Here is a 14,759-nt window from a genome sequence, read left to right as displayed (position 1 = left end):
AAGTTATGACCAAGCAATTAGGCCATCTTGTTAGGACTTCTCCAAAGCACAAACAAACAAATAAACCTGTGCTAAGGCATACACACCTTCTTAAGAAAATATACAATAGTTACAATTCATAACATGCATGCCAAGATCCATAAGTAATGCTCATGACATTAACTAATATGTGACCTAATCCTATTAGCTACCAAACAATATTCCACATAGCACATGCTAGCAATGAATTCAACATGAGCTAAATGACCAATAAATCTAAAGACATGCACCAATCCAAGTCTTCTACCATCCTTTATGCTCAAAAACCTTAAGTCCATCTTGCAATCATGTTATACCCAAAATTATGCAACTTCCTCTAGCATAATTCTTTGTCATTGACATGCAACCTATCTTCACCAAATCAATGGTAACTCAATCAAATCAACACCTAAAGAGTTGCCATTGTAGACATAAGGTATACACTCATCATGCTTGCATACTCATGATTGTCATACATTTTCCATATTGTACTAATCAATAGCCTGCATCATACAAAATTTGAGTCTATCTAACCTCATTCTAAAACTAAAAAAATATATGTTGACATTAATGACAAAACTTGTGATCCAATCGTCATGTCAACAACAATTCCAATTCATCAATCTCAATGATTTTCCCCATTCGTAACAAATGGTACTAGTGGTTGAGGTGCTTTCTCAATCAATGTTTCTTCCACTAATTGATTTGGAGTTATATTTTGGTACTATCCTATTTTTTGTTCGTGCCTTTATCTTTAAAAAAAAAAAAAATTGTTTTTGTTTTGTTTTTTGTGCCCTTTTGCATGAATGTCTGAGTTGAGATCCATTGTTTGGAGGATTGAACCCATAAACTTAGTGACATCTTACCTCTTTTAAATTCACACATGATCATCTATCTTTCCCTCTATTAATTACTCTCTTCTCCCTTATCTTACTTTATTGCAAACATGAGGTTGTCTTATACTCCCACTAAAGTGGGGAATAAATGTAGTATTTTATATTGTAAGCACCTAGCTAGTGTACATTTAAAGGACTATTTGGTACCTTAGTGTATGTTCTATCATAGGACCTATATGATACTTAATGGACACCTAAAGTCAAATATACACACTCTTTCATCTCAATCTTGTTCAAGATTAAGGTTAGCCCTTATTTTCAAATGTTATTTTATACATTTTCCTTCATTTTCATAACTCATTTCATTGCCTAAGCTCTATATAACCATTTATGATATTTATATTCTCTCACAACCTCGAAACAAACTATACCCTATTGATTGCATTCTCTCACTATCTGAGATCCTTGGTCCTGATTTGGGCCCTGATTGGTGGGTTGAGCATGACTCAACTATTCGTATATACCTAAGTATAGGTAGTTACAATTGTTCTATACTTGAAGATTAGGACCAAATTTGAATTGGATCCCTATCTTAACAATTTAGTGGGAGATTAGGACTTACAATTGACCTATTTGAGTTTTAGCCTTGAGGTGTTGTGGGAGGTATATAAACTCCCCATTTCTCCTCATTTTGCACATCATTACAACTCTCAATAAATCATAATTAAGGTATCAAGTTCAATGAAGAAAAATAAATTTTAAGATCCATAAAGCAAATCAAACATTCTTCTCAAGGATTGATAGTGTTTCTCTTGTAGATCTAACTTCTTTCCTCATTGGAGATGTAGTAAAGGATTTTTCTATCAAGGAGATACACCCACCTCTTCAAGTCTTCTTTTTTATCCCTTGTAATTTCTCTTTTTTCCATAAACTTTGACACTAATGGGAATTTTACAATTCAAGAAATTTATGATAATTGCTAATAAAGAAATTCATTTCTATGATGTTTAATGCCAAATGCAAACATTTCTATAGAATGATAATGATTGCATAAAAAATTATAATGGTCAGGGTTGATATGAAAATAATTATATGCTCAATTGAGAATAATCTCAAGTATCATATATTTTTGTATCTAATATATAATTGATAGCATGTGAATATAGAGGTTGTCTTGGTACAACAATAACAATGTGTGTTTTATATTGTTCCATGTTGTTTCTAGCATGTTGATTATTTTTTTTCTCTAAACAATGTGAAACATGCCTCTAATAACTAGGTATAAGTATTCTTTATGTATGATGTTGTCTCTTGCTGATCTTTATGCACTTGCACTAATGATTGCCAATGACAAGAAACCTCTAAATAGATAAACTCACTAAAGATATGATATATTTAATACTATCCAATTCCTTCACTTTTCCAAATGATGTAGTCTCTAATAAATATGCACATGATGAAGGGAAGACGAGTGTATAGAATAGTCCTATCTTACTACAATAATAATCTTAATGATTATTATGGTAATAATATATTATTAATTACCTTATTAATTATGCTTTTAGTTATGCAATGCAAGGATAATTGCAAGCATTGACCGAGCTTTATGAAGAATATGCTAAGTGCTAGTATGATGCAATGTGGTTATGGCAATAGGATGCTTGGTAATTAAGATACTTATGTGTTCATTATATAATACTAGCATGATGCACTGATATGAGGTCTGCTTTTTAGTATGAATACAATGTGATGATTATATCTTATGGACTGAATGATGAATATAATTACATCAACCTAGATATATGCATGTGTGACATGATTATACTACTATTGTATGTGCATGTATGATAATGATGAATGTGATTTAGATGTATATGCCATAATGCATGATGGTGTCATGGATGTATGTAGGGTGATGACATTTACATATTTAGTTGTACAAACTAAATATAATGCATGTCATGATGGCAATTACAAGATGATGGTTGCTACAATCTATGAAGAAGTCATCAACCCATCATATAAACAAAGGTCCTCATAATAAATGGTTCTTTAGTCTCCACTCCTTATTTTTCCATTGCCTCATAGCATTTTTTATGACCATGAAATATTCTCGAATAGCTCCAATGGTTCTTGTTTGGGCTTTCCATCATTATTGGGTAGTTTTGTATCGAACAATCTAGTCCCCTTTACAAAACCTTCCAAGCCCACCAAGAGGATGCCATACCGATAAACTATGCCAAGCCTAACAATCTCCATCTTGCCCATGGGAACTATTCCTTTGTATTCCACCATGAAACCCTATACCTTTGCATGTCTCTGCCATCATTTTTCATAAGTATATATAGGTCGAAGGTTTTGTTAAAAATCTTTCATGTTATTATTTATATGATTGCTCTTGTTATTAATACATTATAAAATAACACTAAAAGTGTGAAGTAAGAAATGGACAACCCACATAAGAATTCAAGCAAATAGAGATATATTCTTCTATGAAGCTTTCAAATGAAAGATTTTAGTCCATATTTATTAATGCAATAATGAGAAATGCTATCATAGAATGAAGTGAACAATCTAGTTTAGTGTCAAAGGAAACCTACTAGACATAAAAACAAAAGATTCTACAACATACAAAAACTCTTAAAGGTACCCAATGAACTAATGAACTACTGCAATCAATACCAAGAGAAAGAAATTAAAATTTTCTTAAAGCTTGGCAATGAGCTTAGCCTCTTGAATAAAAAACAAAGTATACAAAAATCCAACAATGTTTCTAAAGATGTCTTTTGTTAGGGGGGTTACAACCACTAAAAACTCAAGAGAAAATTTTATATCTTTTTTGAGGGGGATTTTCTTCTTTCTAAATACATAACACAATCAAGGTTAGATTGTTTATAATAGCCTACATTCAAGTCCACACATGTTGATACTTGTACATTTATGATTTTTTTCCCCTTTTCTTCTTGACCATTTCAAAACATGAATCCTTACGATTAAGAGTTTATTATAGAACACTCAATTCTTCAATAATATTGTACATACAAAAAGTTGCTCCATATTCAAGATCTACAAGATATACAACAACTTTGAAGAAACACCATCGTTCTTTACTAGATATTCTGAGACAGAAATAATGTTGAAAATTGTGAAATATTTTTGACCATTATCCAAGATTCTTATTGCGCAACTCCATAGAGGGAAAGTCTGGAAGAGGAGACACTTGTTGGAGAACCACTCAAACTAGCAACCTCTATATCATTAGAAAAGATTGATAATTTTCCTTTCTAAAAAATAATTATTTTGAGAAATTTCCAAACCAAAGAGGGAAACCCCAAAAAGAACTACCAATGATGTCTTTAAAACAGGTATTTGTTGAACTTTGAAATTTCCATTTTCCTCCAAATAAAATCTTTATAGTTTTGAGGGAAGGAGATTTGAGCTAGCAAGAATATATAATGTTGCCAATCTTGCAACAAGAATATCATCTAAAAGGGAGAGCTATTCCACCTCGTGGAGGCAAGGTCTAGATAGGGAGGAAAGACAAATGCTCTTTGTAAGAGGGATACATGAATCCCTTTTAATCTTCACAAGAGCACAAACATGTAAAAGGGGCAAATGAAAGAATTATTCCAAATACGCTTCTCAATCCTTCATTCATGCATGTTCCACAATTTCCATAGACCAATACTCTATGAAAGATCATATAACATGACACAAACTTCTTTCAAAATAATAGGCAACACTAAGCACACAAGATTTGGATTCAAACAAACAATAACATGCTTAAATCCATCAAGTTCCTATGAAGAAGAGTTTGAAATTGTCAATTGAACATAAATTTTATGACTTTAAAAAGAAAATCCTTCAAAAAGAAAAGTAATCTTATAGAATTTATTCTCTTTTTTCATATAAAGACCTAGCTAAAAATATCTTTCTTGATTAATATAATCATCTAATACATTAAAAAGCTTTTCTTTCCATGCACTCATGGTACATTACTTATTAGAATGGTCATTTACAAAGTTGTTCCTTAAAGCTGCTTAAATAGGTTTGTTGCTGTTCCTCAAATACATGTAATGATGATGGCAAAGTAAACTTTGTCATCCTAAAAACAGTGGTATCGCTTAGATAAGTGTCAACAATATTTAAAATTAGCAGACGCGTCCATGTCATAAGATCAAATTTTGATAACACCTTAAGCTATACTCAAAACCTTATTAGCCTTTTTTTTCCGGAAAAATTCAGGACCTACCACCGTGAATCTACGGGTGATTAAGCTATACTCAAAACCTTATTAACTTCTTTTTTCCGGAAAAAATCAGGACCTACCACTCTATGAATCTGGGAGTGATAACACCCTAGAAGATAGTTATATTTTCTTGCTAAACAAAAACTGAATAACCGTTTCATAATTACACCCTAGAAAATAATCATATTTTCTCACTCAAAAAAAAACTGAATGACCCACAAGGAGCCATTACTTAAAGAATACTAAATATACAGAAGAACAATGCAAACAACAAAAATGGGAACATTAATTTCATTCTCAGAGTCTCAATCGTCGTGATAACATTTAACTTGCAGTGACTATCTAGCAAGTAGTTTATTAGTTTACATAGATGGTGGGGCTCTTTCCAAATGTGTAGGTGTGGATGGGGTGTTCCTTGCTTAACATAATGCAAATCTTGAACCAGAAAAACAGTGAATTCAATAAACACAATTAAAAAGAGGGCATTTTAAATATAAAATAAAGGCCATTCATACCAACTAAACAAACAAATTGGGAATTTAACTTACATAGATTCATACAGAGCTATTCCGCTACAAGACAATTATGCTTGTTAAGCCTATTAAACAATTACGAATAAGATTCAATTGATCCTCACAAGCAACTGATTCATCAATGCAACATATTGCTTCATATCCTATCCAATGCATATATCCTTCACGAATTACACTCCATGTTTGGTTTCAAACAGCTCAGAGAGTGTCAAGCTATCAGTTTTTTGCCATTTCAAGTTGTGATTATAAACCACTTGCCACTGAATATGAAAAGCATCTAGCTTCTTATTAATGACTAGCGCAGATTTCATATACATCATTGATTATGTCTTCCCAGGGAAAAAAACATAAAACTATGTAAGAGCAGATATAACTTTCCCTATTTTGGAACTTCTCCCTAAAAATATTTGTCTGTAGGTGTGGCTACCCAAATGTTGCTAAAATAATTATACAATGTAACGCTGTAGCAGACTAAGTTAGAACTGGCATCTCTCAAACAGTGTAAGCTTGCTGAATTGTTTCAATATCCAATCCCTTGAGCTTAACAACAGACTCAACATGTCCTTTTAGAGTATGTAATTCTCTCAGCCTGTAAACATCAAGTAAAAATAAAAAATATTATAGCAGTTTTCAAAATGTGCAGAATAATTATCGATGAAAGGAACAACAAGACCATGGCCTCAAGATCTTACCTTGCAATCTCAGCACGTCTTTTTGCCTCTTCAGCCATCTGATTGAGGTCTCTGAAGTTGTTCCTGTCACCAAATATCTTAGTATCTGGAAGCTCCAATCCATGCAAAGTCCTTTGAGCATGGGCCCATTTTATTTCTCTGGCTTCTTTGCCAAAATCCTTTTGGGTGGTGAAGGCAATCTGAAACATACAAGATCATAAAGAAATCAGTTTTCAGAGGCACCCGAGTATCATAATTGCAGAAAAAGAACATATAAGTTGGATTAATTTAGTTCACATACTCTTTGCTCAATAAGCAAATCCCAAGCCTTTCCACTGATGGCATATCTAATTGCAAACTTGATAAGATCGAGTGGGAAGTAGAAGATTATGTTGTAAAGCCACACAACACCAGCCCAGCCCCAACCCATGCCCTCTATTGCAGCAAATCCCCAGTTAGCATAAACAGCAATCAATGTTGCAATCTGCCAAATCATAGCAACAAAGATTGTTAGAGAACGGTATACTTAATGAAGATTGAAAAACTAATGAAAAATTAATTGCAATGAATACAAATGTGCACCAGTAATTGTGTTTGTGATTGTGCTAGGACACTATTTTGAGCAAACATAACAAAAAAAATGGCATATTTATAAAAATCAAGAAGAATATCCTTAAAGATCTGCAAATAGTTTAAGGACGAGACTTGGCATATGGAAATCAATACCCACCAGCTGAGCGATGAAAAATGCACCTAGAAGCAACATGCCAGGTCGCTCTACAAAAGACCAACTTCGAGACCTGGTCACAAATATAAGAGCCTGGCTTATAGTGCTCACTTGTAGATAGACTGCAGCACTCAATTTTCGAGTATTTTCTTCACTTGGAATATGAAGATTTGACACACCAAATGTTCTCTGTGAGAATTACAAGAGAACCCCAATCAACACAACAAATCAATTATCAATATTTTTATTAATGATAACAGATTTCCACAATCTATGATATTATATTCACGTTTCTGGGTAAGATTGTGTGTGAGTTTATTAGCATCAACATTTCAGATCATACTCAATGATACATTCTTAGCTTTCTCATCCTGATGATGGATCATTGAGTATGATCAGAAATGTTAAATGCTAATAAACTCACACGCATTCTTACCCAGAAATGTGAATATAAGATTTTCATTCCCTATTAAATCACCATAAACAAGTTGAATAATTTAAATGATTTGAAAACTAGATAGGAGTTTATATTTACTGGAAAGAAATCTGTCTTGTAGGCTGCCCAGAAAAATATGACAGTCATCATTGCTAGATAACTGCCAATGATAATCCCTGTGGTGAAAATCTCAGAAAGCTTCCAGCTGTCTGGCAGAGGTGATGGTTTCACCCTGTCTTTGGAAATGGTCATTATAGTCCCTGCTCAGGTGTTAAACACATTGACAGCATTAAGAGAAGAACTGACAAAGTTTGTATTCAAGTACATTGTCAATTTTATTTTCTCAATCCTCTAAAATTTTTACATAAGAAAACACTCACCATCATTTAATATGGCAATTATCAATACCATGAATGGTGGAAAATCAAATTTCCATATCAATGCCAGAAGCATGAAACCAAGCTGTTTCACAAATGTCCAAAGTCAAACAGATATTTGCGAGTTAAGATACAATGGAGTATAGAATATGATATCATCCTGACTGGGGTATAGATATAATGAGAAAATGATTGGAGAATTTCTTATCTGATTTTACCAATCCAACATGATATTTGTACTCACCACAATGCGTATTGTTATGGACACAGCGTATATCTGCATGACATGAGAAGTTTCAGTTAAATATTAGAAATTGTAACAGTAGTGATTCTTACAAGCTAAGGCAGCGACTTTAATTAATTTGGAAATAAAAAAAGATTATAAAGCTACTTGATACTAAGACCAATGCAACTGAATTAATGTTTTCTTACAGTATAATTCTTCATTCGTTGGAAGATTGAACGACTTGTTAACACAGCACTAATTATGACGCTTAATCCTGGCTCTGTGAGCACAATGTCAGAAGCACTCCGAGCTGCATCTGTAGCATCTGCCACAGCAATTCCGATATCTGCCTTTTTAAGTGCTGGTGCATCATTCACACCATCCCCAGTCATTCCACATATATGCTTTCTTGCTTGCAACCGTCTCACTATCTCATATTTGTGCTCTGAAGTAAAAGGAAATCAAAGCAAAAGACTTTTAGTAAGACTCAAGGTAAACCTTAAAAACTTCATATAGAAAGCATGCAGGTTAGGTGCTTTTAACTTCAGCATCATCATAAATCATAAACCTTTTTTAATGCAATTTCTATGATGTTTTGTTTAATAAAAGCTACAGATTGAGCAAGCTTAAATTGTCAAAATGCAATATTCCTAACATCTTCAATATTTCTTAATGTAACCACCTATTTGCTTGGAATTGGGAGGCATTGAGAAAGAAGTCTAGATTGTGCATCTCTTGGTGTTGAGTGGTGTGCTTATTGCTTAAGCCTAAGGAGCTGGTTGCTGCTTAAGTTAAGGAAGCTATACCTAGCAGCAGTACTTGGTCAACTTAAATGGTTCAAATTGTTTTTTCAAAAATGAAATGGAAGCAACTGAATGAATACCAGGGAAGACACCAGCAAAACCATCAGCCTTTTCAATCAAATCATCCACTGGTAAAGCTTCAATTGTTTCATCTTTGGACTGGCCTAGCAGAGATGAAGATGGGTACATATTTGTACCCATGCCCAATCGACGTCCTGTTTCCTTGCCTATAGCTAGCTGATCTCCTGATGAATGTTTAAAACAAAAATAAATCATTTTGTTTTTATATGTTCAAACAATCATTGAACTCCCATTCACATGAAATGATTTAAAACATTGTTATCATGAAACCAGCGATACCTGTAATCATTTTAACGCTTACACCAAGGTTAAGAGCCCTTCTGATTGTGTCTGCACTATCATGGCGTGGAGGATCAAAGAGGGGCATAAGACCAACAAACTGCCAGGGTCCTCCTGGACTTTCCTTCTTATTGTCAGGCACTTCCTGGAAAAGAATACAATTACTGTAAGAGAAATGCTGAGATACAAAATACTAATTTAAGGAAACTGACACAAAAACACAAGGCTGAAACTCACTAACCTGATATGCAACTGCAAGAGATCGAAGTCCACGCTCAGCAAACTTATCAATTATAGTATGAACTCTGTGTTCAATTTCTGGTTTATTGTGTGCCAGGTTAAGTATCTGGAGACTCCACATGAGATTCACTTAAGCGATGCACAAATTTATTTAATTCCCACCAATAAGACTAAAGAGAAGGAACTATAGGGAAAAAGAAGTGTGTAAATGACACCTGCTCAGGTGCGCCTTTGCTAACTCTATGCATTTTGCTTTGACCATCAATGTAAGTGAGTGCTGTCCGTTTGTCAGTTGGGTTGAAAGGAAGAAAATGAACCTCTTGAACGCCTGCCCTTGCCTAAAAAAAAAATTAATAATCAGTACAATGATGAAAGGACTTACCAATACAATTTCGGCATCCTAAATCTATTTACCTCTTTTGGATCAGCAAGAATCCCAACAATAGCTGCATCGATGGCATCTTGGTTTTCTGTTCTGGATGCTCTGGCAGCCATCAAAACCACTGTATCCTTATCAACTCCTTTTGCAAATACCTGCCAAAAAAAATGATGAGCAGTTTGATTCTTGTTCTAGATCTTTAGAGCAGACTTGAAGCATTAAGACATGGTGGATGTCTGACCTCAATCAGATTCTTGTCCACAGTAAGCTTGTTAAGTGTTAATGTTCCAGTTTTATCACTGCAAAGCACATCCATCCCAGCCATTTCCTCAATAGCAGTCATCCTTTTTGTAATAGCACCCTGTAAAAATCAGAGCAGATACAGCTATTCACTCCATTCAAACTTAAATTTGGAAAGAATGTAGCAAGTCATACATGTAAGTCTTCATCTTAGAATGATGGCAATATCCTAATCTCAAAATGCATAAAAGAACATGATGTAACTATATCTCAGGTGACCTGCTGAGAAAGGCGATGTGAACCAATGGCCATAGTTACGGAAAGAACAGTGGGCATTGCAATTGGAATCCCACCAATTAGAAGCACTAATAGATTATCAATTCCAGGTCTATATGGCCGACGCTGAATTGGATATTGAACTATAATTTCAATTATCATGCCCACTGCAATAGAACAGATGCAAAAATTTCCAATTGAAGTCAAAACCTGGAAACCACAAACAACAAAAGGTACACTCTGCATAAGATCACATGCAAATCAAAATAAATTATAATTTGAATACAAATAACTTCTGAACAGCAAATTTCCTACGAACAAATTGTTCACCTTTTGAAAATGTCCCACATTATTCGTAGTGTCCACAAGATGGGCAGCTTTACCAAAAAAGGTGTGAACACCAGTAGCTATAACCACAGCTTCAATTTCGCCTTGCTTGCAAGTTGATCCAGAGTAAACCCCGTCGCCGGGATTCTTAGTCACAGGCAATGATTCTCCAGTTAGTGCAGACTGTCATCAGAAGACAGGTGTGTCAATCGAATGGTTAAGATATGTAGCAGAAGATTAGAAATGGAAAGGAATATGGAAATTGCTTAGTGCTTTGTTCCTCTGGTTCCTTATACTGCTTGGTCTCATGGACGTCATTAATAATTCATTCATTCATTCAAGCCACTGATCAATTTAGATGTCATGATAATCAAATACAGTAAGCAACCTGGTCAATCTTTAAAGGGTCTCCTTCAAGCAGTCGAGCATCTGCAGGAACAATATCTCCAAGCTTAATGCTAACTATGTCTCCAGGAACCAGACAGGCAGCATCTTCTTCACTCCAACGAGCATCTCTTAAAACCTGAATTGGAAATATGTTAACAATATCAGATTTCCACAATCCATTTGAATGTGTAATTTGATTTCTGGATTCGATTGTGTAAGTTCTTTTAGCATCGATGTTTCAGGTCACAGTGTTTTATTCTTGCATTCTCTCATCCTGATGCTGGACCACAGAGTGTGATCCTGAAATGTTGATGCTGAAAAAAACTCGCACAATCAAATTAAGAAATCAAATTACACATTGGGAATATGTTGTTTAGAACTATCTTAGAAGGGGAAACAAAACTTATTACATGCAAAAGCTGTAGGGTTTAGAACAAGGACAGACCTTTGCTTTTGGAGCCAACCGGGCCATTAGTGATGCAGCTGCATTGCCAGCATTATTCTCTTCAATAAAACTTATAGTGGAGTTGATGACGAGCAATGTTATGATACCAACAAAATCTTGCCAATCAGGAGGCTTCCCCTGCAAAGCAACCATGCAATAAAACCCACAAAACATGAACAAAATTTCCAAAATTCTAAGCAAAATACAGACATAAAATTATGATGACAAAAAATGAGCAATAATGAACTCCAAACATACTCCTCCATTTGCCAAGGCAATGGCCATAATTGCTGCAGCTTCCATAACCCATGATAAGGGATTCCACATAAAGCCAAGAAACTTGAGAAACTTACTTTCCTGCAGCCAAGCACTGACAAAGCTGATGACTCTTAAAGAAGAATGTAATAAACCATTTGCATAGAGGCAAAATAAGCATCCCCCTCTTCCTTACGTTGGCTTACCTTTTTTTCTTCGAGCTTGTTGTATCCAAATATCGTCAACCGCTCGTCCACTTCGTTGGAGGTCAAACCTGCCCTGGTACATCTAAGATTTTCGAACACCTCCTCAATGGGTATGTTTTCCTGCATTGAAACCCAATACAAATCAAAGAATTAAAATAAAACGAAAAATCTCAGCGGTTATAATCACTTCATCCCTGAATCAATAATTTTAAAACCTTATAAAACTGCCCTCCAAACAATATATCAAAATTTGATATGTAGCACCTCACAAGAGACTCAGATCCACAGAACGATTGAAATAATATTCTATATGTTTTTCACTAGCGGTGTTCATTTCAATTTGCAATAGAATTGCAGCAGGAAGGTCTTATACCAAACAAGAGGTGCCTAAGATCCCCATCCTATTGTCAATCTGGTTAAACAGAGATAGCACTATTTGGATTTATTATATACAAGATGGGTTGATTCATTCTGCTATTAGGTGTTCCGAAAGTCGCCAGAATAGCCCTACAGCTTCTATTAGACACATTTTACCTTTACGGAGAGTCTTCTTCTCAGCTTAGATTGGGATTCTTTCATCGTTATAACCCTCAAGCCTTAGAAGACGCAAAATCAGGGTTAATCTTTGACCCTTAAGCCTTATCAACTCACAATCAACCAAATCATTATTCGGTGATATGAAACAGGCTAAGCCTAGGTATTAGCTACTAATTTCTCGGCTACAAATGCATTTTTTTGCTAGTGGGTGTTTATTCTGATAGCATAAATCTCTGGTGGGCATTCATCCTGAAAAAAAGCCTGAAACACGCCGAAGAACAATTTAAAGCACGTCCAGATTTTGTAGAATATGCCTGACCTATGAAATGAAGAAAGCACATGCCACAAGATAAACTTATTCCCAATAGGTGCCAAGCTAACCGAGAAATGCAAAAACCTCCCACCGAATCCTCAACAAAGTAAATTTACGGGCAAAGTAGTTCAGGCTCTCCAAAATCAATGATCAAAATTGCCTGCAGTACTAAATCACATTATTCGCAAAAGCAAAAAAACACTTACCAAATCAACAGCTTCTTTGTTGATCATTTCAAGGCTGCCATCCTTCTCCGCCATTGTAACGAAGCTTTTACTTCTCTCCCCCTTAGACCAGACACTTATCCCAAACCAATACGCCTAGCGCTTCAATGACACATCTGGGAACCAAATAAGTCACCGTCAGGCATAATCCACCCAAAATACAATCAAACAAAAATTGGATAATATTTACTAAAACTTGACAGAAACCCACATGAAAATCATGTAAACTAGTGGATAAAATAGTTGGCCCAAAAGTGATGTAGTCTCATCCCAATACAGTTTAAAGGAAAAATTTCTGTAGCTGTGAACATATCCGAAAGATATAGAACTGGGTTTTGGCCAAATGAAATGTACCATTTGAGATTTATCGTGATGATATCATTTGGCAGATCTCTAAGTAGGAAGTATATCAGGATTTTCATTCATGGGTCTGTCGAATTATGTATGAATATCCCTCCAAATCTTGAAAGCACATATGAAGGCAATATAGAACCGTTTAATGTTGATGGTTCAGCCCCTTATGCTGAAACTACTGTCAGTAACTCCATTAGAAACATAACTCGAACCTATTTTTTATATTCTTATCATTCATTCACAGATTTATATGAAAACTATGCCATTTTATCCAGGCGAGCCTGAAGATTAAGCAATCCTAAACAATGCATAGAGCTAAATACAACAAGAGCAGTCAAAAGTCCACATTCTTACAACACTACCCCCAATCTACAGAAGAAATACCTACTGACTCTTTAATGTGATTGCAGATTTGGTTGGATATTTCCCCTGTAAACAATAATAGTGCATGTTGTTGATGAGAACGCTCCATTCATACTCTTTAACTGCAAATGTCTCTCTGTCCCCCTGATATATATTAAAAATTTGGGGTTACAAATGAGCCGTTGTTGACATCTAGTATTTTGTCTACCTATCTTAGCTGTTCAGGGTAACGCAAAATTTTGTAGCCAGTTCAGTGTACCTTCAGAAGCTATAGTATTTAGCTCCTTGATTTATGATACTTCTGTTTTATCCTCATTATTGGGGCTGCCTCTTTGCATCCATTTGGTTCTTTGTAAAATGGGATGTCTTAGTATAAATGTTTGAGTTTTGATAATTTGTTCGTCTTTTATTTTTACTTAAAATATTTTGTTTCTTCATTTATAATATATTTTCTTTTAGATGAAATGAGATGTCTCATAATATTAATGTGAGAGTTTTGATAATTTGTAGTTCTTGGATTCTTATTTGAATTCTAATTTAAGTTATTTAACATAAATGTTATGCATAAAAAGTTAAAAGTTCTAATATGCATACTTTATTCAATGTTTACATATAGATATTCAAAATTTTCTATTTTTTTTCACTTTCCTTGAAACTTGAAATAATATAGATCTTATCTAATTATCTTTAATCTAAATATTGATATATTATTCAAAAATTATTTATTTTTCTCATTTTCTTCTTAGAATTGATAAAGCTAAGTCTTCTTTCTATCTTCAAAATTTATTAATCCACTTCTTTTATAAAAAAGAACAAAAAAAAAAATATTCATTACATATTTTAAAATTTCATTAATACAAAATTAAAAATTAAAAATAATATATAATCACATAATAAGTATTAATAATATATTGTTTGAAATTGAATTTGGAAGACAAGCTGAATATTGCAAGGAAATTTATTCTTGTCAATATTAG

General features: G+C 34.2%; 1 protein-coding gene across 6 annotated transcripts; it reads right to left on the bottom strand.

The window, feature by feature from the left end:
* Positions 1–5,747: 5,747 nt before the first annotated feature.
* Positions 5,748–14,141, bottom strand: LOC149551068 (plasma membrane ATPase 1-like). 6 transcript variants are annotated; one of them, XM_089786645.1, is made up of 23 exons: positions 14,042–14,141; positions 13,808–13,926; positions 13,048–13,181; positions 11,992–12,111; positions 11,789–11,887; positions 11,531–11,668; positions 11,087–11,221; positions 10,702–10,881; positions 10,375–10,581; positions 10,097–10,216; positions 9,891–10,010; positions 9,692–9,814; positions 9,478–9,582; positions 9,237–9,381; positions 8,957–9,121; positions 8,280–8,518; positions 8,092–8,124; positions 7,851–7,932; positions 7,570–7,730; positions 7,038–7,223; positions 6,609–6,791; positions 6,329–6,507; positions 5,748–6,225 (listed from the first exon to the last, which is right to left on the bottom strand). In XM_089786645.1, the coding sequence occupies exons 3-23, from the start codon at positions 13,099–13,101 to the stop codon at positions 6,129–6,131; spliced, it is 2,871 nt and encodes a 956-aa protein (XP_089642771.1). In that variant the 5' UTR covers positions 13,102–13,181; positions 13,808–13,926; positions 14,042–14,141; the 3' UTR covers positions 5,748–6,128. The 6 variants fall into 6 exon arrangements, with proteins under 6 accessions (XP_089642771.1, XP_089642770.1, XP_089642772.1 ...); XM_089786644.1 differs by lacking the exon at positions 14,042–14,141 and having other exon boundaries at positions 13,808–13,945; XM_089786646.1 differs by lacking the exon at positions 14,042–14,141 and having other exon boundaries at positions 13,804–13,938.
* Between the last annotated feature and the right edge of the window lie 618 nt (positions 14,142–14,759).

Source organism: Cupressus sempervirens, chromosome 6, assembly GCF_028749045.1.
Source record: "Cupressus sempervirens isolate cs-2001-9-10 chromosome 6, ASM2874904v1, whole genome shotgun sequence".
NCBI classification, from domain to species: Eukaryota; Viridiplantae; Streptophyta; class Pinopsida; order Cupressales; family Cupressaceae; genus Cupressus; species Cupressus sempervirens.
Note: the sequence above shows the minus strand (reverse complement) of the source record. Positions and strands in the feature narration are given on the sequence as shown.